The sequence below is a fragment of the Saimiri boliviensis genome, chromosome 1, assembly GCF_048565385.1.
Source record: "Saimiri boliviensis isolate mSaiBol1 chromosome 1, mSaiBol1.pri, whole genome shotgun sequence".
Taxonomy (NCBI): Eukaryota; Metazoa; Chordata; class Mammalia; order Primates; family Cebidae; genus Saimiri; species Saimiri boliviensis.
Window position 1 is genome coordinate 263,410,222 of NC_133449.1, and position 26,878 is coordinate 263,437,099.

At 38.8% G+C, this 26,878-nt stretch overlaps 1 protein-coding gene across 4 annotated transcripts in view; it reads left to right on the forward strand.

The window, feature by feature from the left end:
- Nucleotides 1–1,286: 1,286 nt before the first annotated feature.
- The window catches only part of RICTOR (RPTOR independent companion of MTOR complex 2), a 133,267-nt gene continuing 107,675 nt past the window's right edge, over nucleotides 1,287–26,878 (forward strand). For 3 of the 4 annotated variants that reach the window (XM_039469947.2, XM_074386455.1, XM_074386467.1), the window contains exons 1-2: nucleotides 1,287–1,369; nucleotides 1,540–1,587. In XM_039469947.2, the coding sequence (XP_039325881.1) occupies nucleotides 1,321–1,369; nucleotides 1,540–1,587 (97 nt within the window). In that variant the 5' untranslated portion in view covers nucleotides 1,287–1,320. Of the gene's footprint in view, nucleotides 1,370–1,539; nucleotides 1,588–26,878 lie in introns of those variants that run through there. The other variant, XM_074386464.1, reaches the window with a different exon arrangement.

The window sequence follows — 26,878 nt, forward strand, 5'->3', positions numbered from 1 at the left end:
CCCATATACATATATACATATATACATATATACATAGGTATATATGTATATGGGATATTTATGTATTATGTAAAATACATATATATATATATGTATTTTAAAGCAAACAGAGAATTGGAACAAAGAAGAAATCCAGGGCATTCATTTACTCATCAAACAGGTATTTACTGAACACTTATTTGTGCCAGATACTGCATTAACTAGGAGCTGGTAAAACAGAATGGTTAAAGCAAGATCTCCACTGTTAATTAAAAGTCTTATGAAACAGAAAGATGAGCTGAGGAACTGGAGGGGACAAATCACTCATCCTCTCTTTAAAATAAATGTAGTTTAAGAAAGCTACTAGGTCAGTGGCCAGATGTATATATATTAACTAAGCAGTTTCTAGAATTAAAATCCCTAATGTTGATAGGCTTATGCATACAATAGATTAATCCACAACATCTGCATGAGCCACGCTCCTAGTTCCTACAGAGACAGAAAAGCCGGACACAGTGCCCAGCAGCCTCGCTTCGGTTCCCAGCAGAGGAAACCCCTCTCCCCGGCCTCCCGGCGCTGGCGCGATCCCGGCGCTGGCGCGATCCCACCGCGGGGACGGCCGCCCGCGTCCCCCTCCGCTGCACCCCCTTCTAGCGTCCTACGCATGGCGGCCAAAAAACAAAACAAAAAACCCGCCCAACCGCTCCCACTTTGAGAAGCCCTCCTAGCCGAGAGGGGCGTTCGGAAAGATCAATGGCAAGGCTGGAAAACAAACTTTGTTATGTGTTAACTTAGTCGGAGCAAAGCGATTCCAGGAAGGGAGACTAAAACTGTGCGCAGCGTTTTTAAAAAAAATTGATTCAATGGATGAACCGGGGGAGCGGGGCCGTCTACGGCAAGGCTTGAGAGCAAGCAGGAGACTCTCAGGCCGGCGTTGAGCAGGTGGCCCGCCGGTCGCATCTCGGCCTCCTCCTCCTCCTCCTCCGCCTCCTCGCTCGCCACCGTTTGGACGACGGCTTCCGCGGCGGTCGGAGGGGAGCATCCTTTAAGCTGCCAACTCGCATCAATGGGACTTTCCTCGTGGGAACTGCCCCTCCCGGCGGATATGCCCTCCGGGTCTGGCGTGGGCGGGCAGGCGGGCAGGCGAGCGCCGCGAGCTCCTTGCAGACCTTCGGTTGGATCCGCGCTCCCTCCGCGCCGGCACCGAGCCTGCACCACCCGCAGCCGCCGCCGCCAAGGGGGCGGGGGAGGTGCCGCGGGGGGCGGGCGCGGCGCGGGGAGGGGAAGGGGTTCTCGCGCGATTGGGCGAGGTTTCCGGTGTTGTGACTGAAACCCGTCAATATGGCGGCGATCGGCCGCGGCCGCTCTCTGAAGAATCTCCGAGTACGAGGTAAGCCCGCTGCAACCCTTACTCTCCAACGCCCGGCGCCCGCCACCCCCCGGCACTTGCCTTCCCCTGGCCCTGGGTGGGGAGCGAGCCGGGGCGCTGGCCGGAGCCAGGGCAGCCGCAGCTGGCCTGCGAGCGAATCCTAACTGGGGCTGTGTGTCTGTTTCGCGCAGGGCGGAATGACAGCGGCGAGGAGAACGTCCCGCTGGATCTAACCCGAGGTAACGCGGGGCGCCGCGGGTGCCGGCGAGGGCGCGCTGCTGGGGAGGAGCCGGGCCCGGGGCTTGGGGCCAGAGGCAGGGGCGGGCCCCACACGGGACCGGCGGGGTGTGGGGGGGCAGAGCCGGAGCCCCGCCTGCCCGCGGGAGCCGAGCCCGGGGCCGCCTCGCCGGACCCGCCTCGCCGGACCCATCCCCCTTCCCGGCGCCCGCGTCCCTGGCCCGAGCCCTTCTCCGGGCCTCCGGCTGCTGCGGGTGCGGGGGAGCCCCGAGTGGAACTCGGCGGACCCGGCCACCCTCTGGGCTCGAGCTCCGGCGGCGCGGTTTGCACCTATCCCGGAGTCCGGCAGCCAAGCTGGGGGCAGCCGGAGGGAGGTAAAGGCTGTTTTTTAGGTTGCAGGAGGATGTTTGAGGGATGAGCGACCACATCCTGCCCTCCCCATCCCCGGAGCAGAAACCGGACCTACTCGGTGTTTGCTGACTGCGTGATTGTTTTCCCCTTTGCCCACGGTCCTGTGGGGACCCGCAGCATTGATAACTCGATAGTGAAACCTAGAACTGGTCATTACTGCTGCCTGGTTTATGCTGTTTCCCTTCTGCTTCCCTTTCCCGGGCCGTTGGGACTGTAGTTCGCAAAAGACCGCCCCCTCGCCCTGCTGCAGGTTCATTGTTTACCTTCTGCAGTGGAGATGGATTTGTTTACACCTTTCGAACTGGGGAAACCCGGGTTATATTTTTCATGACCTAATCCGGTTACACCTAATCCAGTGTTTCTTCTCTCACTCACATTACTAGAGTTTACTCGACATTATCTCGTTGAAGATTTAGTAGTTACGTACAAGATTCTTTTCTCTTCCACGGTAAACACGATTTAGTCTACTAATTCTGACGAAGTCATACACGGGCTGTAGCTTGGATTGTAACCCGGCTCAGCTGTGCAGAATCGGTTTCAGAGATCTGTAAAACACTTTAGGAAGTAAAAACAACAACAAAAACTTGTTGTAAACATTATGAGCTATTTTTTACCCTATGCTGTGCTTGACGTAATGACTTATCTACAGTAATTTGTCAAACCTGGGCTTCTTATTCGCAATGGCTCGTCTCGAGTGAAAGCATAGTGCATTTTCTAATTTGTTTTATTTTGCATATCACAGTGTAAGATTAGTTTTATAAACTGAATGGTCAGCTTTCATTAGCTACAAGAGTACAGGTTTGTTACTTAATATATTATTCTGAAAGTTCAAGGACTTAGTTTCGGGTGAACTAGGTCCTTTTGCAAGCCAGCGTTTCTCAAATATAATGCAATGTAATAGAGCTTAAGTCCTGGAAATGGCTACTAATTAGATTATCAATGCGCTAATTTCCGACTTTTTTTCAGCAGATAGGTTTTGAGAATTAGTATAGAAAGACTTAAAGCTTTTGACTTCTGTACAGCAGTTTGGAAACTTGACTAAATATAACACACATGTGAAAAACTATATAAAATAGATTTACTAGTAAACTTCCTAACATAAGGATAATTCCTACAGTTTCAGGTCTGTAAAAGATGTAATTAGTAAGTGATTTAATTTATATAGCGGCATTTGTGTTTTTAGATGAAGGTGAAAGGAGCACTTAGTAAACTCGAGTTTATCTTGTGCATTAAAAACCTGCTTAGATGTGGTGCTGGAAATATATAGTTGTATTTTAAATTGAGTTCGTCGAGCTCCTATGTATAGTGGTTTCTCTTCTTGGTGTCAAAATGTTGAGTTGTGAAAGAGCTTAGGTACAAATCTGATAATTTTGGTTTACTCCCGTTTTACTGAGGCACACAGGTAACTCTGTTTACTATTTAAAATGCTGTATTAACTGAGCATTTCGTAAGCACCTGTGTCCATAGGTGTTTCCAGGTTAATATAAACCGTGCAGAAAATGCTGTTTCTGCTTGCCCTGACAAAGTGTACTTCAGTTTGGTAAAACACATACACAGCCACTTAAAACTGATTGCAAAAATAGAGATTTTATGAGATCTGTGTTTCTTAATCATAAGAAGTTTGGAATTAATCTGAATTAGTCACTTTATAGTGATACTATTGTTTTAACAAGTTGCTGTTGTGACAGACATTTCATTGTTCAAAGTAGGCTTGAAGAAAGTTCATGAGGAATTAAAGTTTACTAATAATTTGAGAACTGTGAGGCAGTTTGGGTTGCAGCTGAAGGGCAGCTGTTTGTGGGTTAGATTACAGTATGTAAAAAGATAAAGTTTGGGGAACCAAAAATTTTTTTGTTTAACGCCAAAGCAGTGTTTGCTTTTATTCTCATTGTTTTAATTTAATCTTTGAGAGAGTCATTGTGTAGATACCTAATAGAGCTCATTATAAAATAGAGGTCACGGTCATTGTAATACCTAAAGGAGCCATCAATGTGTAGTGAGAAGATAGTTGACTATAAAGTCAAATCATTCTGGGTTATAACCTCAGCTGTGAGATTTAATAGTTGGGTGATTTGTGGCAAGTTATTTGACCTCGCTTAACCCCTGATTTCTTCATTCCTAAAAGAAGAGATAACTTCAGAGGGTTATTAAGAATGTGAAAAGTGAATGGGCCAGTTGTTAATTAAAGTACTTGGTGTAAGATCAGGTTCTTTGTGATATTTAACATTAGTTGCCTTCCTACCTTGTGAAATCAGAATTTTAAAACTCACGTTAAAAATACTTCAAACAGTTGTTTTGAATATTATAAACTTGTTAATACGGAAGTATGGTATTTGAGCTTCTTTTTTTTAGACATACTGTTGTGACTATTAGGTATAGTCTAAGGTAGAGTTCTTGCATATAACAACTGTAAAAAAGTGATCTGTGACATTACCAATAAATTAAGTCTGAGTGAAGTGCAATCTGTTATATTCGCTTAGGATAAAATGTGATACTATATTTCATAGAACCTTAGAATTTTTCTCCCTGACACCAGGAAATGTCAAATTATTTTAATAATGACTTGTCCAGCCTTACAAGCTTCTTGAGACCCAGAAGACATTTCATTGGTTTTGGTATTGGTGTTAGTGCTGTGGTTCATCCATAGAGTGCCTCAGTTAAAAATTGATGGGTTAACTTTTATCTAGTTTAGGAACGTCATTGTAGTAGATTTTATAGTCAGCGTATTGGTAATTGTTGCTTTCAGTTTTGTTCAGACAACTACTAAATTTGTGAAAGTCCTCAATATTTGCTAATGGTATTATTAAATACCATTTATAATGCATGCCAAAATGTCTTTTGAAACCCAAATGCTTCCATTTGTACTGCAAGGATAGACTCTTAACCGTCCAGCAGTGCATCTCTTACAGGTACTGAGTCACTTGAAAAGATACAGTGTTCTTCCTGGGTAAACCCCTCCTGGTATGCTTTAATTATCGTGTTTAAAGTGAATTCTCAGAATATGGACACACTAGTTGAAATATTACTAAAATAGGGGCCGGGCGCGGTGGCTCAAGCCTGTAATCCCAGCACTTTGGGAGGCCGAGGCGGGTGGATCATGAGGTCAAGAGATCGAGACCATCCTGGTCAACATGGTGAAACCCCGTCTCTACTAAAAATACAAAAAAAAATTAGCTGGGCATGGTGGCGTGTGCCTGTAATCCCAGCTACTCAGGATGCTGAGGCAGGAGAATTGCCTGAACCCAGGAGGCGGAGGTTGTGGTGAGCCGAGATCGTGCCATTGCACTCCAGCCTGGGTAACAAGAGCGAAACTCCATCTCAGAAAAAAAAAAAAAAAAGAAATATTACTAAAATATAGTTTATTTAAAAGTACAGTTGAGTTTTATAATGTTTGATTAACCTCTTTATGTTTCCACTAATAAGAACTAAAAAACTGTCTTGGTTGCTGTTTAATACCTAGAAAAGTAGAAAGGTTATCCAAAATGCTGAAGATTTGAACCCTAACATTTTCTAATTTCTTCTAGTTAGGAGTTTACTCATTTGTTTAATTGTTCAGTTAGACAAAATGGACATTGACGAAACATCTATTATATACCAGATGCTGAATTAACTGCTGGAAGAATAAAAATGAGGAAACTGTTTCCCCCTTTTAAGAGGTTCATTGAAATAGACATAAGGATTGTGGATGGAAAAATAATTTAAGTACAAAATAATTTAACAAACTGTATAGGAAACAGAGGTAGCCCAATAGTAGAGGAGAGAAGGATTAACTGGTGGGTAGCGGCTCAGAGAAGTCTCATAGAAGGGTTTACTTCTTGAAAGAATAATGGTGGACATAGTGGAAGGAAATACATGCTCTCTTGGAAATATGCCATGTCCTTTGGGAAGGGGAAAGTTAGGAAGTAGAGGAGCTGCCTAGGGGGCTGCTGATATAATCTGACAGATGACAGAAGACCCGGACCAGAGTGCGGGCTACAGAAAGGAAGTCAATTACATATTTAAATGGAAGAATTATCTAATTCGCTTTCTTCAGATTTCAGATCGATCCCCCCACTCTATGCAGTGAACTTTATTTCTTTATGAAAAAGGTAGAGGCTGCCCATCCAGTGTGAATTTCTCAATTGTCTCCCCAAACTTACCTTCTTTTACCCTGACTCAGAGAATAAAGCATTGCTATTCCTTTCCAAGGGTAACTTGGAAAAAAATTTTTATACTTCTAATACTGTTTCCCCAAGATTCTTTGTAGAACTAAGATCTTCTCTTCATTTCTCCCTCCAGTTGGCTCAGTTTTCTCATGTTCAGCAAGCAATTGTTAGGTTCTTCACAGGGACCAGGTACTATGCTAGGCATGGGCTTAAAGTGGGAGATATGGAGTGGGATAAAGAAAGATGTTACAAAACCTTTTTTTTTTTTTTTTTTTTAAAGGATCTACAGACAGGATAGTTTATCTTCACTCCACAACTTTATTGCTCAACCACTAAAGTCTTGTAAGCAAAACTCTCCCTCTGTACGGAAGATAATTTCTGAAAAGATGCTAGTAATCTCTTGCAAAATTTATGAGCAATTTTAGGTTCCACATTCTACTATTATAAATACTGTTACTATAATACTAGTTTTGTGTCAGGCACTGATTTCATTATTTCACTTAATATTCAGCAACTGTTTTAGCTACACTTAACTATCCCCTGCTTTATAGTTGAGAATATAGGCTTTGAAATTTTAAAGGACTAAAACTCAGATAAGTAATTTAACCAGTGTCACCGGGCTTAGTAAATGACTGATTTGTGTCTGATAATCATCTCAGAGTGGTGATGTGTAAAACTTTGCACCCCAAAGTATGCTAACTTTTCACATTCTGGGTATTTCCACCATCCTCTGTTACTCAAGCTAGAGAGCCACTGCTTATCCTCTTTGTTGCATTGCTAAACTCCTGCTTATCTTCTGAAATATCTGTTGAATTCAACCTCTCCTTCTGTTCCCATTGTCGGTTCATATCCTAGTTAGTCATTGGTGTGGCAGTCACATCTTCTTTTCTCACCGTTTTTCACTTGATCTATTGTATGACGGCCAGGATTATTTCCCAGAAATCTAGATCTGATCTTCTTGTTCTATTAAATAAAAAAGCAAAACAAAACACAGACACACATTTTCTAGGCTAATTTTTGCTCATGGAATACGGCACACATTTCTTTATCTTGGCATTCAAGGCCTTTTTTGATTTATTCCTGTATGATTTTCTTTTGGACTATTTTAACCATATACATCTCAATATATCTGCCTCTTTGCATAATTCACTTCATTACATACAATCATTCTCAAAGAGGATTGGGGAGAATTTGCTAATCTAAAGCACCAACCCCCATTCCTCTCCTTTCTCTGTGGAGACTGTATGCCCTTAATTGAAAATCTTTTAGTCAAAGAAGAATGTTTGCTGTTCCTTGAACATGCATGCAGTTTCATATTTGACCTTGCATAGGTATTTCCTTTGCCTTGAATTGCATTTCCAGTGCAGTTTATCTATAGAAATCCTAATTCTTTAAGGTTGAGGTCAGATGCCACTTCTGGGAATCCTTCCTTATCACTCCAGTGGAAATTTATTGCTTCTTCCTGTGCTTTTTCACATCTTTATTTATTCATTTCTAAATTGCACTTACCATTGTATTACTTTAGTTCTTTGTCCAGTTTCTTCCCCCTTCACTAGATCTTTAGCTTTTTCAGGGCAGGAGTCCTGCTTTTTTTTTTTTTTTTTTTTTTTTTTTTGAGGCAGTTTTGCCCTTGTTGCCTGGGCTGGAGTGCAATGGCACAATCTTGGCTCACTGCAACCTCCACCTCCCAGGTTCAAGCGATTCTCCTACCTCAGCCTCCCAAGTAGCTGGCATTATAGGCATGTACTACTATGTCTGGCTAATTTTTATATTTTTAGAAGAGACGGGGTTTCACCATGTTGGCCAGGCTGATCTCGAACTCCTGAACTTAGGTGATCTGCCTTCCTCGGCCTCTCAAAGTGCTGGGATTACATGCGTGAGCCACCATGTTTTACCCTTTTTTAACATCCTCTTTCCCCCAACATATAAAAGATAATCACTGAAGCATTTATTGATTGGAAGAATGGAGTGAGAGACATGGGAAAAGAAATAGTACAATATTAAGGATATTAGAAGGAAAAGAGCCCTTTAAGTTTGCTATCCTGTGGGACAGTGAAATTGATGGTGCCATAAAATGGAGAAGTCATTTTGGGAAGGATAATGAATTCAGCTTTGCTTTGAATTTCAGGTTATTGATGCTGCTATAAATATGTAAAAGGTGGCGGCAAATACTGGAATGGAGGTTGTAGTTGTTCTGAACTTCTAATCTGATGGCTCTATGTACAGGATGTTGAGAAAAGGGATATAAATGGAGAAAGAGCTTAAGATTTGAATGTTTGAGGATAAGTTGATGAGAGTGTATATCATAGGGTAGGAATCAATAAGAAAGGAGTCAACAGAAAAGAATAAAGAAGGTTGTGATCTCTTAAGCTAAAACAGTTTGGATATTTGTCCCCACCCAAATTTCATATTGAATTGTAATCCCCAGTGCTGGATGTGGGGCTTGGTGGGAGGTGTTTGGGCCATGGGAATGGATCCCTCATGGCTTGGTGGTGTTTTTGAGATAGTAAGTGAGTTCTAGTGAGATCTGGTTGTTTAAAAGTGTGTGGCACCTACCCGTCTTACTCTCTTACTCCCACTTTGCCATGTGAGATGCCTACTCCTGCTTCACCTTCCATCTTCAGTAAAAGCACCCTGAGGCCTTCATAGAAGCAGATGCTGGCACTATGCTTCCTGTACAGCCTCTCTGCATAATTCAGTACCAATAGCCAATTAAACCTCTTTTCTTCTAAATTACCCAGTCTCAGATATTTCTTTATAGCAGTGCAAGAGCAGCCTAGTACAGGTAACTGATAACTGGGAGTGGAGCACTGCTATAAAGATACCTGAAAATATGGAAGCAACTTTGAAACTAGGTAACAGGCAGAGGTTGGAAGAGTTTGGAGGACTCACAAGAAGACAGGAAAATGAAGGAAAGTTTGGAACTTCTTAGAGACTGGTTGATTGGTTGTGACCAAAATACTAATAGTGATATGTATGGACAATGAAGTCTGTCCACAAAGATGAGGCCTCAGGTGGAAATGAAGAATTAGTAGGAACTGGAGCAAAGGTCACCCTCATTGTGCCTTAGCAAAGCCCTTTGGCTGCGTTCTGTTTTTGCTGTAGGGATCTGTGGAAGTTTGGACTTGAGAGCGATGACTTCTGATATCTGGCAGAAGAAATGTCTAAGCAGCAAAATGTTTGAGATGTGTCCCAGATGCTTCTAATAGCCCATGCTCAGATGTAAGAGCAAATAAATGACTTAAAGTTGGAACTTATTCTTATACAGGAAGCAGAGCGTAAAAGTTTGGAAAACTTGCAGCCTAGCCATGTGGCAAACAAAGAAAAAGCTTTGTTGGGGGAGGAATTCAAGCAGGCTGTGGAGCAACCACTTGCTAAAGGTATTTGCATAATTATAAGGATGCCAAACTGCTGATATCAATGGCATTGGAGAAACGGCCTTCAAGGCATTTTAAAGACCTTCTACAGTAGCCCCCTCTCATATGCCTAGGAAGAAAGAATGGTTTTGTGGGCCAGGTAGGCCCTGCTGCCCTGCACAGCCTCAAGACACTGCTCCCAGCGTCCCAGCTACTCAGGCTTCCAGCCTTGCTCTAAGGGGCCCAGGTACAGTTTGGGCTGCTGCTCCAAAGGGTGCAAGCTTAAGACTTGATGGCTTCCATGTGATGTTAAGCCTGCAGGTGCACAGAATGCAAGAATTGAGGCTTGGCACCTTCTGCCTAGATTTAAGAGGATATATGAGAAAGCCTGGGTGTCTAGGCAGGAGCCTGCTGCAGGGGTGGAGCCCTCAGAGAATCTCTGTTTTTGGGGTGGGGGGGCAAGGAGAAATGTGGGGTTGGAGCCCCCACAGAGTCCCTAGTGGGGTACTGCCTAGTGTAGCTATGAGAACGGGCCTACCATCCTTCAGACCACGGAATGGTAGATCCATTGGCAGTTTGCACTCTGTACGTGGAGAAGCCACAGGTATTCTACTAAAACCCATGAGAACATTTCTGGGGGCTAAACTCTGCAAAGTCACAGGACAGAACTGCTCAAAGCCTTGGGAGCCCACCCTTTGCAGCAGCGTGCCTTGAATGTGGAACATAGAGTCAAAGGAGATTATTTTGGAGCTTTAAGATTTAATGACTGCCCTGCTGGGTTTTGAACTTTATGGGGCCTGTAGCCCCCTTTTTGGATGATTTCTCCTTTTTGAAATGGCGGTGTTTATCCACTGCCTGTGTGCCCATTGATTTTACAGCCTCGTAAGTGGAAGGGACTTGCCTTGTCTCAGGTGAGACGTTTGACTTTGGATTTTTTTAGTTAATGCTGGAGTGAGTTAAGATTTTGGGAGACTGTTAGGAAGGCATGAGTTTATTTTGCAGTGTAAGAAGGACATGAGACTTGGGAAGGGCCATGGGCAGACTGATGTAGTTTGTGTATTTGAATTGTAAACCATAATGCTCCAGATGGGGCATGGTGGGAGGTGTTTGGGGCATGGTGGGAAGTGTTTGGGGCATGGGGACAGATCCTTCATGGCTTGGTGCTGTTTTCATGGTAGTAAGTTTTCACGAAATCTGGTCATTTAAAAACATGTGGCTCCTTCCTCAGCTCCCTCTTGCTCTTGCTTGCCAGGTGAGATGCCTGCACCCACTTTTGCCTTTGCTTTGAGTAAAAGCTCCCTGAGGCCTTTTTAGAAGCAAGTGCTGGTGCTCTGCTTCCTGTATATCCTGCAGAAATGATAGCCAATTAAACCTCTTTTCTTATAAATTACACAGTCTTAAGTGTTTATAACAATGCGATAATGGCCTGATAACATAAGCCAAGAGAAGAGTTTTGAAGGGGCTGCTAGACTGTTGCATTGAAGTGGAAGTCCAGAGAAGGAGGTTCTATCATAATCTGAGGAAGATGTGGCAAGCTATTTAACCTCTCTGAGCTTCAGTTTCCTCACCTCTAAAATGCATACTACCATATATTTGCATGACTTTAGCTTTTTATCCTTGTAATTCTCACATATCCCTATGGACCTGGAATATTGTAAAGGTTAAAAAGAAAGCATTTGTAGCCTTGTTAAATCACTGTAGTATTCCCACAAACAATAATGAATACATGTAGGAGTGGTGGTATTTCATAGCACTTCACATTTAAATTACAGTTAACTCTCAATTTCCTTCTAAGTGATCCACCAGCAGTGACTAGATGCCTCCTCCTCTTCCCAGGTCTCAGGCTACTGAGAATAAGGCTGTGAAAAGCACAGTCAGGTGAACAAATGATTTGCTTGCCTGTGTATCTGTACCTCTGTCACCAAGCTACTAAATACAGTCCATTATCAGTTACCTGCTTTAAAAAGGTGAATAAGGGTAGAATAGCGCTAAATATATAATCTAAGTACTTACATTGATGAGAAAAGATTTTATGTTCTTTTTTCTCCCACAGTAGATTGATGTATATTTTCTTTTATATTTCATTTGAATTATTAGCACAGATTTTTGTTTCCTAAGCAGATACTTTTAGTAGAAGAACATAAACGGGTTAAAATGTTTGTTATGCTTTTCGGGTCATCTACAGATGCTGGTATTTGTATTTTTTTGTTACAGAGGCCAGGTTAAAGTTGAATGACTCCTTAAACATTATATCCATACAACAAATGTAGTTATAAAATTATACAGATGTAAAAGTAAATTGAAAATAATTATATAAAACTAGTTAATATGTATAACATTCATATACCCAAAGTAAAAGGGTAGAAAGAGAACCTAAATATATTCTTAATATTCCTCTTACAGAGGCTTCCAGCCAGATTATGTAAACTGAGCAATGTACCTGGTAATGATGAAATTTATATAACATATGAAATTAAGGATATTCTGTTGCTTTAAACATATCCAGTTAAAGATGTCAGTAAGAAATACAGAAAGCATTTTTTAACCTTAATTACATTGATTTTCAAAAAATCTGGCTCTTTCAATTACTTTTCCTTTTTTTTTTTTGCTCCATTGTGTTAAAAAATTTGGATTTGTAATGGTTTTATTAATGTCAACCAGTATAGTTTTTAATAACATGGGTTAATTATATGTATTCTATGATCCCATGGGTTAATACTGTTGTGATTGAGGAAGGCATACATCTTTCTTCAAGGAGTTTCTGTTACAGTTGGGATATAGCTATATCAGTATATAGTACAAGACAGTAGTATTTGAAGCACCTGCCAATTATCTATGTAAAGGGCTCTAAAAGCTAGAGGAAATCAGAAAAAAATGGGAGATAGGTAAGGAATGACCTAGAAAGAAATCTCTTAGAAGTGAAGAAATAATGATATTTGCAAGACCTTTGCATAAAAGAGTAGCATTCAAGTAGGTAGAGCTCTGCACAGGGTTTTACAACTTATTACTTAAGCTTTTGAGCTTTTTCTTGGTACATTATTCAGTATTCCAAGATAATGCTGAGAAAAAGTTGGGGGTGAGTTTTTTTTTCCTGTATATAAATCTCTTAACTATTGAAGAATGGTTATATTACGAACAAGCTCTTCTGGCCTTAGAAGTTACTGCTGGACTGAAAGATTTGGGGCACACTGTGAAATACTAATTGTTTGTGTGTACTTGTGACTATGAGTATGCAAATACAGTATCTGCATTCTAGACCCAAGTGTAAGTGATTTGATTTTTTTTTCTGTTGTTTTGTAGTACATTACGTCTTGCACCTTCAGCAGTACTGTTTAATGGAGGATAGTATGCATGTTCAAAGGCCTTTGTAAATTTATCAGACTTTACTTCTAGATGTATGCAATCTGGAAATAGAAAATATAAATGGGATGGGTGGTGTTTTGCTTTGTTCCACACTAAAATCATATTTTCTGATCTCAAAATTTAAACATGTAACCTGACAGTCAGATTGAATATTTGAAATGAAGATTATCCTGAAAAACACAGAATGTTTCATTGCCAAATCCATATACCCTACCCAGCCCTCTAGTGATTTAGGTACAGGATATAGTGTTTGAGGAAATTATTGCTCTATTTTAGCAGCATAACAAGACTTCAGGGATTTTAGTCATCTTGCTTTGAATCCAGTAAAATTTCATGTGCTTCTTATAATGAATAGAGAATGAAGAGACGTAGAAGCTGTAAACAAAGAAGGTTGCCAAGTAATTAAGTAATTTAGTTACTAAGAGGGAACAGCTTGTCAGATAAAAGTGTGTTTAAGTATTTTAGATGTGTGCACATACATCTTTTTACCATTAGTTTCATACTTCAGGAAATCACATCTTAAAATAATATTGCTGATTATTTCCATGCTTTAATGTTCAACCCTCATATACTAAAATTTTTAATTTCACTGTTTCTTTTTACTCATAATACTATAATGCACTTTCTAATGTTTACCACACTACCAACACCACCACTTCCCTCCCTACAGAAGGAAAAAATGAAAAACTCTTGGGGGGAATAGAGTTGCAGGGGGAGACTCCAGTGGTTGGAAATACATTTTGAGGTAGGTGAGCTGTGAATTCGTTAACATTTGGCCATGTGGTGGTTTCTGGATATATGACCAGGTAGCAAGTGGAATATTTGTGAAACGGTTTATTCAGTATTTGTGTTACAAGTTTTTAATCATATCTGTCACGTGGTATTAGTGTAAAATTATAATAATGGATAGTTTGAATACTAAGCTATTTCTTACCTTAGAGTGACTTATTACTGTAGGCTATAACTTTGAGCGGTATTTTTGAATGACATAACAGTACAAAGCAGGTCAGATTAATTCTTAAAAAGTTTCATATGTTATATAGGAATAATTCTTACATGACATAACAATTTGTAGTAAGTTAAATTTTAGATTGGAATAGTTTTTAAAATGCTTAAACCACCTTATTTTAATAAGAACTTTAACATTGTGTTTCTTTTTTCTCATGGGAAAGTTTGTTGTTTTATGGTCTTGTTTCAACATTGTTTTGAATACACAAATATATGTTACTGTTTTACCTAGCAGAGTGAAAAAAGTTATATATTTGAAAAGATTCTGGTTGTTCTTCATATCAAAGTTAAAAGGAGATGATTAAGAGATTCAGGTAAACTGTAGCAGCTGCCTCTTGCTATGCATTGTTTCTTCTAATAGTTATTTTGTTTTACTAAAAACAAACAAACAAACAAAAACTACTTGATTTTTGATTCCTGGAGGAATTTTTTGCATACCTAAATAATTGTTTTTTTATTGGAAAAGTACCACAGAGAAAAAGTGTAATTATCTTTTTTTTGAGACAGAATTTCGCTCTTGTTACCCAGGCTGGAGTGCAATGGCGCGATCTCGGCTCACCGCAACCTCCGCCTCCTGGGTTCAGGCAATTCTCCTGCCTCAGCCTCCCGAGTAGCTGGGATTACAGGCATGTGCCACCATGCCCAGCTAATTTTTTGTATTTTTTTTTAGTAGAGACGGGGTTTCACTATGTTGACCGGGATGGTCTCGATCTCTCGACCTCGTGATCCACCCACCTCGGCCTCCCAAAGTGCTGGGATTACAGGCTTGAGCCACCGCGCCCAGCCGTGTAATTATCTTTAAAACAAATATATTGAGGCTGGGTGCGGTGGCTCACGCCTGTAATCCCAGCACTTTGGGAGGCCGAGACGGGTGGATCATGAGGTCAAGAGATGGAGACCATACTGGTCAACATGGTGAAACCCCGTCTCTGCTACTAAAAATACAAAAATATTAGCCTGGGCATGGTGGCGCGTGCCTGTAAACCCAGCTACTCAGGAGGCTGAGGCAGGAGAATTGCCTGAACCCAGGAGGGGGAGGTTGTGGTGAGCCGAGACCGCGCCATTGCACTCCAGCCTGGGTAACAAGAGTGAAACTCCGTCTCAAAAAATAAAAGAAAAGAAATATATATATATATTTCTTTTATTGCTGCTAAGTGTTCACTTGGATTGCTTGAATATGTATGAATTTGGGAAAGGTATGTGCGTATATAAATCTAATATTTGCTTTTAAGACTATTTGGAATTTACTTTAGAAATTGGTAGATCTCCCACTCAAAGCAGGAATTTTCTCTGCAATTTCAGACAGCTGTCATCCACCATCACTCAAACCTTCCACTGATGGGTAGGTTATTCACAGTGGTTTGTCCTTTGTTGAGCAGTTATGTTTGTTAATAAAACTCTTACATCAAATTAGCAAAAAAAAAAAAAAATCTAATAAAAGAATAACTTTCTGCAGTTAGTCCTAGTTATTTCCTTTAAAACAATTATTTTATTCTTTTATATGATAAGTGTTTGCAAATAAAAAGTAGTAGACATAATCAGGCTGGACACTGCTGTATGCTATTAGAGATTCGTTTACGCTTCTCCTCTTCTCATACACAGTCAGGTATTTATTGAGTACTGGTTATGTGTCCAGTATTGTTCTAATTGCTAAATATTTAATGGCCTTTGAACACAGGAAATAATATTAGCTGCTGCCATATTTTGAATAATAATTGTATGTTGGGGAGTATGTCAAAAACATTACTTAAATTCTAATTGTCTTTCTACATGGTTAAGAGAATATGCATTAATACACCTGTAACTGATGAGGAAAATGGGGCAATGCCTAACTAGCCAAAGGTCATATAGGTATTATGAGAGAGAGGTGGGGTTCAGACCCCTTTTTTGTTACTGATTCTAAAACTTAGGCACTTTGCAGTCTTCCCATAGATAGCATCATGTATAAGATAAATCATACTACTAAGGCTAAATGAGTATTCTATGTTTTGTAGAGTATTGATGGAACCCTAAGGACCCAGGTTATTAACTGAGATCTGAAATGTATATTTTAGCCATTTTGATACAGTGATTTCTAGAGCTGGTTCCTGTTTTTCTCTATCTTGAGAAAAATACCAACTATTAACTTGAGAAAAAGTTGAAATGTATTAACTTTTTCTCATTGGCTAGGTTCATCATTATGAATATTGATTTTTGTTTTGGAGGTGGGGTGAAGACAATTTATTACTATCTTCTGTAATACCTCACTGTTCTTTTGATTCTTATATGCCACTGCATTGCTCTCAGCTGTTACTTTACATTATAGTTATTTTCCCTATATTTAGTGGTCCTTTAATTCTTTACATTTTTTTACTTTTATTGTGCTGTAGAATGGCAACTCTAAATATGGACTTACGCTGGTATCATATGTAAAATAGAATAAATAGGTTGCAATTATGAAGAATTAAGAGGTTGAACTATGCATAATATATGTGAATAAACTTGATGATGATACATACTTTGAATTTTTATTGTCATTTTTGGAGTACTTACATTTGAGTACTGGTTTTCCAAGTAGGTAACTCCCTCATAGCATAGTTCAAAGTAGGTGAGGTATCACTTGATACAGAGTTGGCTTATATGTGTGTAATATAGATAGCAGGATTATATGAAGATAACTAATAAGGTACAAAATATGACTGATAGCGACAAAATAATGTCTAATAAGGTGCTGACTGAATGATGTAAAGGCAGTCTAGTATTGACTAAAAGCATGGTGTTGGACCCAGACAGATCTGGATTTGAATCTTGATCCTACCTTTGACAAGTTTAGGGCGCTGGATAAGTTGCCTTTTCTGAGCATGTTTCTTCATCTCCATTTGAGATAACACTTGAGGATTGAAGGAAATGTTTGTAAAATATTTACTATAGTTTTAGCACATAGATATAAATAAATATTAGGTGTTCTTATTTGTATGGTCAATAAAAGCAAAAGAGATAAGAGAATGGAGAGATTGAGCTGGAAAAAAAATCATAGAAACTGGAGCATCGTTTCAACTTTGGAAGGGTAGAATGTGCTTAAATCTAGAGGAAATAGGGCACGAATAAAAGCATGAAACATTTTACTGAAAGGAACAATGAGAATGTAGAATTTTAGTATTAGATTTGTAGGATGGGATAAGTTGTTGAGGACCTTCAAAATTGTGGAGAAAACAGTAAATGCTATTTAAAATTTTTTTTATTAAAAGATAGCATAGATCCAAAAAGTCTTTGTTATAAATGTATAATTCTGAGAATTTTGACAAATTGAACACACAGGGAATCAGAACGCAGATCCAGAAACATAATATTGCAATACCCTGGAAGCTTGCATTCTCCCATTCCTTCCAGGCACTACTTCCCCAGCCAAGAAAGGCATTACCCTGACTTTTAATGCCATAGATTACTTTAGCCTGTTTTTGAACTTTATAAAATGAGTACATTTTTTTGCGTGCTCAGCATGTGCTCTTATTTATCACCATAGATTAGTTTTGCCTGTTTTTGAACTTTATAAAAGGTACTTGTCCAGTAGATGTACTCTTTTTATAAAGTTCAGTACAGGCCAAACCAATCTATGGTGATAAATAAGAGTACATACTCTTTTGTATCTGCCTTTCTATGCCTGCTGTTATGTCTTATCTCCATGTTGTATATACAAAGTTATTTTAATCCTAAGTCTGCTCATGTGAATCAGATATGTTGTGATATGGATGGATTCTCTCCTTTAGGATTGGCATTGGGTTTATATGAGTGGATAAAGTTTGAAGTAATTACAGTAATTCCATCTTGATTTAAAAATTCTAAATCATCTTCTCCATTTCTGATCTGTGTCTTTAGCCTGACCTTTTCATTGAACAGGTTTCGGCCAGTTAATATATCTAGATAGGTGAACTTTTTTTGAATGTTTAATGAAAAGTAGGTAATCGAATTACTTACAAAGAGTTGATAACTACAGATTAGAAAGTTGGAAAAAATTAGAATTGCAATCTAGTAGAAGTTTTGTGTTGACCTAATTGTGTTGCTGGGATGAATACCATCATCAGTTTAGTCTTTCTACAGAGAAAAAGGAAGGATGATGAACATTGTTTGATCGTCAGTTTGATGGTATGTTCATGTGGAAATACCAGTATTTGTTATATTTATTAATATGTTAGATTTACAGCATGCAGTTGTAATTGTGCATCAAAGTTGAAAAGTTGTTAAAATACAAAATAGAGATGCCTGTCCTTGAAAGAGCATAAATACGTTTTCTGATTCTGTATTTTAAGAGCTCAAAATGAACCATTAGAACTGTCATATACCACTCCAGATTTCACATAGGAGAAGTCATAAGGAAATATGATTGATTTTCAAATAGATATGTTAGAACTTTATTAGACCGAGAGTGTCTAACATCTCATTGATAGTTATAACCTATCCCTGTGTGATTGCTTCTCTTTCTGCCTTTTCTGTTTCTTTCATTGCTTTCTGTTTCTATTTTGCTATTTCTAGCCTTTCTTCAGGTGCCCCTTCAAATAGAACATACTATTTAGATGAATTACATTTTTCTTTTGTTGTACTTGATACTGTTTTATGTTCCCTGATTTAAAATAAGTTTTAATATTTAGATTTTTTTTGTGGTTATCAGTTATTTTTCCCCCCTAAGAAATTGTGATGTGAGAGTTGGAATAGAAAAAGATTCCACTGCCTATCTTTTGGTGTTTGTCTCCAAGAAATTTAAACCAAGTAGTTAGTAGGAAATTGATTAAATACTTGACGGCAACTTGGCAACATGTGCTGTTTAGCATAGACTTTTAGTAAAGAAAATTTTTACTTATTTCAGTATGTAAAAGCCCTGGAGTAAATATGAAAGTGAAACAGAAATACTGAACTCTATGAAGGTAAAAAAGTTTCTGATGAAGTACATTTTGTAAATGTTGATAATTAAATATTAGTATTAATTTGTTTTAAATACTATAGATACACTCTTTGGAAGTGTGGAAAACAGTGAGTTGGAGATTTCCCGAAGATGGGAACACTTAATATAATCTTGACAGATTCTTGCTGACTCTTTGAGTCTGGACTGTTTAGTTCACTGAGCAGATTTAAACGTGAGTGTAGATTCTTAGCCACCAAAAGAATGCTTGTTTTTAGTGGTGGATTTTAAGTGATTGATTGATTCTATCAAGAATGATACAATGCAGTAAATGTATATTTTTAACGAGGATTATATTATTTATTGCTCTTGTATATACCGGCACATCATTTTCCTTTTTCCAACTGTTTTAAATAACTTTCCCTAGAATAAAGCTGAAGTAGTGCGGTAAACTAATGACTGTTCCACATAATCTGAACTTTGTCTAAAATGACATTTTCATTATTAAAATATTGCTAAATGTGGTTTATGAAGTGATGGATTAATCTAGCACACATCCCAGAAATTATATACTTCTAAGTAGATGTTGTTTTCTCTTAAGCATTCTTCTTGCAAGGGACAGGTATTTGTTCCACTGATGTTGCTATTGTTCGGTACATTTTAAAATTCTACTTGTGAAGAGTGCTAAAACTTGTAAGGCCTTTAAATTTTTCCTTTATATTATTAGTCCTTCAAATTGCTATTTGGTTTCTTCTTTGAAGATGAATTGGAGTTTGGGAAATGGTCAGATATAATCAGGCTCAAATTTGTGAAGTTACTCATTAATTTATTTACTCATTAATTTGAAAATAATTCATTGAGCACCTTCTCTTTTCTCAGCACTGTATTACATACTGGAAGGTGGTATTTGCAAGATGGATAATTAGTTTTAAATAAATTGCCACTATATGCAATACTGTCATTGTAATCTAGTCCCTGGCTACCTCTTCTACCATTTTCATTTTGTAACTCTCGCCTAATTCACTGTGTTTACTGAAATGATTTCCATGCTGGTCATTCCTAATCATATTTTCTTTGCCTGGCCTTTGTACTTACTCTAGCTGGATTGTTTTTCCTTTGATATTTGTATTACTTACTCCCTGACTCCATTTAACTCTGTTCAAATGTCACCTTATAATCAGTGAGCCCTTCTCTGATCACTCTTACCTAAAGTAGCTCCTCTCTCTGTCACTTTTCATTTTTTTTAAATTGTATTGCTTTATCTTTTTTGAAACAGAGCTTTGCTTTGTCACCCAGCCTGGAGGGCAGTGGCACGATCATGGCTCACTGCATCCTTGACCTCCTGGACTCATGTGATCCTTTCTCTTCAGCCCCCCGAGGTGGCTGGGAATACAGGCACAAGCTACCAAGCCTGGCTAATTTTCTGGTAGTTTTTATAGAGATGGGGTTCTGCCATGTTTCCCAGGCTTGTCTTGAACTCCTGGGCTCAAATGATCCACCTGCCTTGGCCTCCCAAAGTGCTGGGATTGCAGGTGTGAGCCACTGCCTACCATTATTGTTTTTTCTTTCATAGCCCTTGTCACAACTGACATTATGGTATATATTTCTTGTCTCCCTGGAATGTAAGTTTTGTGAGGAGACAAGTACTTTGTTTTGTTCACTGTTGCATCCTTGGTGCTTAGAACAGCCCCAGGACATAGTAAGTGTTAGATAAATATTTGTTGACTGAATAATTGACTCTCAAATTTGTGTTACAGCTTGAGGGTTCCAGTCCAATTTTGCTGCTTAGTCAACATGGTAACCATGTAGTCAAGTACATCAAACTTAATGTGTTTCAAACTGACTAATTTTCTCATTACTCTAAAAATCTTTCTGGGTTAAGAGAAGTACTTTAATTGGGCCAAATAAGACACCCGGGAGACATCTTAACCTCGTTCCTTGTCCTTATTCCACATGTCCAATCTGAGACCAGATGGTAAAGATTTTATCTATGAAATCTGTTTTTTCCATTTCTGTTGCTATGCTTTTATTCAGGCCCTTATTATCTTTCCTGGATGATTCTATGGACTTCATAGCTACTTTCCTTATTTCTAGTTCTGTTTTCCAGTCTGTTCTCTTCTCCATACCAACAAAAAATTTTCCCAGAAGTGAATCTTCCCTTGCAGGGTTAAGCATCTTCTTATTTTGCGTTTTTATAGTGTATTGTATTTTACCTCTCTTATAATTGTTATAATTTTGTTCATATGTTTGCCTCTCTGTCACAGTAGACAAATATTTGACTTTTACTGTGTACTGAGTACTGATCTTTTGGTGCTGATTCAGTGGCAAAAAAAATATATTGAGTCCCTGCCTTTGAGGGACCTAGAGTCTAGTGGGGAGAACACAGACAGTTAAACATGTGAATGCAGAATTTTAGGTACTGATAACTGCTCTTAATAGTATAAAATCAGATATGTGAAAGAGAGTTGGAGGGATTGTCAGAGAAAGTTTCTCTTAAGTACTCATGTTTAGTTGATACTGACTAACAAGGAGGCACCATGTAAAGGAGGAAAGCCTTCCAAGTGGAAGGAAAAACTAGCCAAAAATAAGTGACTATCTAAGAGACAGGAAAGAACCAGTATGGCTGGTACATGATGAGTGAGAGTATAGGAATATGAGATTAGGAGAGACGGGGAGACAAGTGATAACTTGGAGAAGGTGGTACAACTGCAAAGGGAAGTCGTAAGATGGTTTTAGGCAGGAGTGTGATAAGGTAAGATAATTTAGAAAAATCACTCTGCCTCATGGACAATAGACTGTAGCCCTTGGAGCAGGCACCCCATAGAACATGTCATTAAGTCAGTGTTAACTAAATTAGTAAGTGAATGAACTAATTCATTCTTTCTTGTTGCAAGACAGGTAAGATTAAGCCATTTGAATCACTTGAAACTTCAGCAGTGTATTGTTTTTCAAGATGAGATAGCAGTACAGCCAAGCATTGTGGAAATGATAGTTGTATGAATAGTTTTTCTTCTAAGCAATGTATGTGTAACCCTCATTACTTTAATATTTTTGAGTTATCAGTTAATGTGTGATTACTAATTTCAACAACAGTTCTTTTCATCATGGGTGGCAATGCTGTATTTAATGAGTATATAACAGTATTCTGCCAGGTTTTCTGAAGGTTGAGGTTACATGATAAATCAGACCTTGTTCTTCAAGAAGTTCCAGTTAGTTGCATGTTACTCAAAAAACATATACTGAATAGATGGTTAAGCTAGACTGACAAATCAAGAGGCCCAGAAGGTACTTATTAGCCTTATATAATCTTTGTTAAAAATGATTCTGTTCATTTTATCTACTTTTATGCTGTTTCTGCAGCTAGATGCTTTCATTTAGGTGTTGTTTCTATCCTTGGGAATATGGAGGAGTACTGAAAATAGCAGAATGAGTGAAGTTAGTGTTACCTTTATTCTCTTTAATTTTAAATAAATTTTTATTCTGGATATGAGCTCTCCCCCTTTCCTCTCATTTATCTCAATCTTTCCCTTTATTCAACTTTAACTGCCACTGTCCTCCTACCTATCCTGCACCCAGAAATGTGGGCTGTGAGTGCTTTGGAAACAATCTCTTTTTTCTTGGTGCTAAATCAGAATGGCTTATAGGCAGATTAGGGGGCAATTCTTGTCTTTCATTTCACAACTTTTATTCGTATGTTCTTTGTACTTTTTTTTTTTTTTTTTTTTTTTTCTTTTTTTTTTAATTGCATTTTAGGTTTTGGGGTACATGTGATGAACATGCAAGATTGTTGCATAGGTACACACATGGCAGTGTGCTTTGCTGTCTTTGTACTTTTTTAAAGTGAATGTGATCCCTGCAATCTGTTCTTTAGCATCTAAATTTTCAGCGAGTTGTTAAAATTAAAACCCTTTTTTTTTTTAACCTATTCTTGCCTTTTTTTTTTTTTTTTTTTTTGAGACAAAGTCTTGTACTGTCACCCAGGCTGGAGTGCAGCAGCGTGATCTCGGCTCACTGCAACCTCCGCCTCCTGAGGTTCAAGCGATTCTCCTGCCTCAGTCTCCTGAGTAGCTGGAACTACAGGTGCGTGCCACCATGCCCAGCTAATTTTTTTTTTTCTTTTTTTTTTTTTTTAAGTATAGATGGGGTTTCACTATGTTGGCCAGGCTGGTCTTGAACTCCTGACCTAGTGATCCACCCGCCTCAGCCTCCCAAAGTGCTGGGATTACAGGGTGAGCTACTGCGATCAGCCCCTATTCTTGCTTTCTAATTCTGCAGATTAATAAACATTTAATAAATATTTTTTTATGTGCCAGGCACTGTGCTAGATCCTAAATATTTTTTAAACAGGTTGTAGCATGAGTATATGTGCCTTTGGTAAAGTCAAGTCATGGCTCAGGGTTGGCAGATACATGAGAACAACTGTGGTAGAGATTGCTCAGCAATCACCACACTCTTTCCTCTGAGTGACACTGAAGATTCATAATCCTCGGGGTAGTATTCCTGGCAGCACTAGGGCTGACGCTAGAGTTGAAACCTGATTTGCTATGACAAATATAATTGAATAATGTCTGTATTTTGGTTTGTGACTGTGGGATGTTTTGTACTTTTAGGAAATAGAGAAGGAGGATTTAGCTACTTACTAGATTGTATTATGTTTTACTGTTAGCATTTTCCAGAGAAAGTTTTATTGGTTAGGTACGTCAGGGGCATTGAATTAGCTTAAAATAAATTGGAGAAAAACTATTGAAAAATTTGGCTAGTGATTTGTCTTTAAAAAAAAAATTGGTTCATGAAAGTGTTTGGATGTAATCTAATCAATTGAATACTCTTACAAGTTGAATTGCTGGAACAAGTTGAATTGCTGGAAGTAGCATGGATGTGGTTCTTTTTTTTTTTTTTTTTTTTTTTTTTTTTTTGAGACGGAGTTTCGCTCTTGTTACCCAGGCTGGAGTGCAATGGCGCGATCTCGGCTCATGGCAACCTCCGCCTCCTGGGCTCAGGCAATTCTCCTGCCTCAGCCTCCTGAGTAGCTGGGATTACAGGCACGCGCCACCACGCCCAGCTAGTTTTTTGTATTTTTAGTAGAGACAGGGTTTCACCATGTTGACCATGATGGTCTCGATCTCTCGACCTCGTGATCCACCCGCCTCGGCCTCCCAAAGTGCTGGGATTACAGGCTTGAGTCACCGCGCCCGGCCGGATGTGGTTCTTAACTGATACTGTTTATTTATTTGATATTTATTTCTTGGTCTGAGCAGGACATTCTTAGTAGGCCAAGCTTTGTACTAGAGGATGGTTTTATGGGTTCAGTAATAGTGTAGATGGAGCTTATTGGTGTGGAATTATAAAAGTGAAGCCAAGTAAGCTGTTAGAGTTTAGAGCTAGGAGAAACTTACAGAGATCACTTAATGTAGAAAGACTTAACAAAAAAGAAGGTGGCTCTCTATATAAAATGAGATCCTGTTGTCAATGCACTTGGAGGAGACTGACCATATTAAGAGGAATACTTGAGTTTATCTAGTCAGTCATCTTCCTCAGGGACCTCATTGGTTTGATTTTATGTGTACATACATAAAATATGAACTGCAAATCATGAGAAACCTTGTTATTTTAGATTGTATTGGTAATTTGTACAGGTCTGGATCAACTATAGTTTACCTTTGTGATACTGTAAAAAGTTCTTTTTCTTTGCAGCTAATCCTAGACTTATGATGGGATTACGTCCTTATAAACTAATTATAAGTGAAAAATGAGTATTTGTAGACACAATGGGATGCAAAAACAATATCAAGAAAATGCTAATGACTGGGTACACTGTAGAGTGTTGGTTCACACTGTTGCCCAGGCTGGATTGCAGTGGCTGAATCATAGCTCACTGTAAACTCAAACTCCTGGGCTGAAGGGATCCTCCTGTCTCAGTCTTCTGAGCAGCTAGGACTGCACATGCACACCACCACACCCAACTAATTAAAAATTTTTTTTTGTAGAGATGGATGTCTTGCTGTTACCCAGGCTGGTCTTGAACTCTTGTTCTCAAGCAATCCTCTCACATCCATCTCCCAAAGTGCTGGGAGTACAGGTGTAAGCCACTACACCTGGCCTGTTTACCCTTGCGATCATGTGTCTGACTGAGATCTTGACTCACTACTTCAGTCCAGCATTATGAGAGTATCTTACCACACACTGCTGCTCAGAAAAAGATCAAAATTTAGAATTCAAAGTAATGTTTCTATTGAATGTGTATTATGCTTGCAACAACTCGAAGTAAGAAAATTTTAAGTTGAACCATCATAAGTCAGTGACCATGTATTAATTTTAAGCTATTTTAGAAAATTAGGATATTACTCCTCTTTTGAAAATTTACATTCCTAATTACTACTGTGAAATGAAAACTTGAGTTTGTAGAAGGGAAAATTGAAATTCACTTTTTTTTTTTTTGGAGACAGAATCTTGCTCTGTCACCCAGGCTGGAGCAATCTCTGCTCACTACAACTTCTGCCTCCTCGGGTCAGGCGATTCTCCTGCCTCAGCCTCCAAGTAGCTGAGATTACAGGTGTCTGCCACCACACCTAGCTAATTTTTAAAATTTTATTTTTGGTGGAGATGGGGTTTTGCCATATTGGCCAGCCTGGTCTCGAATTCCTAACCTCAGGTGATCCACCAGCCTTGGCCTCCCAAAGTGCTGGGGATTACAGGCCTCAGCCACCATGCTTGGCTGAAATTCACATTCTTGCTCCATAATTTGCAAGTAAATGTCAGATGCGTTGTCTAGTTTTCTGAGCCTAACTTTTTTTATTCGTGAAAAGGGATAAAATATTATATATCCTACAAGGTCATTATGAGTATTAAGTGAGAAAATTACTTGTTTACAGACCCCAACATAGTGTCTGGCAAATGGGTAAAAACTCTAAGGACAAATATTAAACAAGTAACAGTTATTTATACATTCTTTTGATCATGAGCATTTGGCATATTTGTAGTTCCCTGCTATTACATACAGCGATCTTATATATAGTCTTGCATATGAATTCTGCTACTTATATGTAGATTTCTCTGCATTATATAATTTAGTGTGGAATTACTGGTTATATGCCATATATATATATATATATATATATATATATAGAGAGAGAGAGAGAGAGAGAGAGAGAGAGAGAGGTTATGCATCTGTATGTCTGTTTTCACAGTAGTAATATGTAAGACTTGCTGTTAATTCATACTTTCATCAACACTTGGGATTATCAGTCTTATTAAAAAATACTTTATGAAAATTTTGAAATATATATACACGTAATTTGAGGAAAAAGTATAAGGAGCCCCCATTGCATTCCTTATCTTCAACCATTATAAACATATGAGACAATCTTATTTCATTTGTGTATTCTCTCACTTCCCTCATGGATCATTTTGAAGCAAATCCAAGGTATATATTATTTCACTGCAGATCATCAGTATGTATTTCTAAGGGATAAGGAATTTTAAAATATATAACCGCAATGGCATTAATACAACTGAGTAAATTAACAGTAAGTTCTTTGTAGGCCAGGCGTGGTGGCTTACGCCTATAATCCTAGCACTTTGGGAGGCCTAGGTGGGCAGATTGCCTGAGCTCAGGAGTTCTTGAAGCAGCGTGGGCAAGAAACCTTGTGTCTAAGAAAATACAAAAAATCAGCCTGGTGTGGTGGCGTGCACCTGTAGTCCCAGCTACTTGGGAGGCTGAGGTAGGAGAATCGCTTGAACCTGGGAGGTGGAGGTTGCAGTGAGCTGAGATCATGCCACTGCACTCCGGCCTGGGCAACAGCAAGACCCTGTTTCAAAAACACAACAACAACAAAAAACAGTAAGTTCTTTATATCATCTAATATTCAGTCAGTGCTCAAATTTTTCTGATTGTCTTACAGATACTTTGAGTAATAATTCATACAAGGTCAGCACACCTTATATATATTTAAAAAAACAAATTGTTCATCTAGATCACCTTCCTTTTGGGTAATCTGTTTTTCTGTCTATATTCACAATTTCTTTTAAACATTTTGAACAAAATGTGTTTAGGTGGTTGTTTATTCTGTTTATTCATCGGGCATCCTGATTCTAAGTATTTCAAGTCTTTGCGTAATTCCAGAAAAGTGTCAGTCCT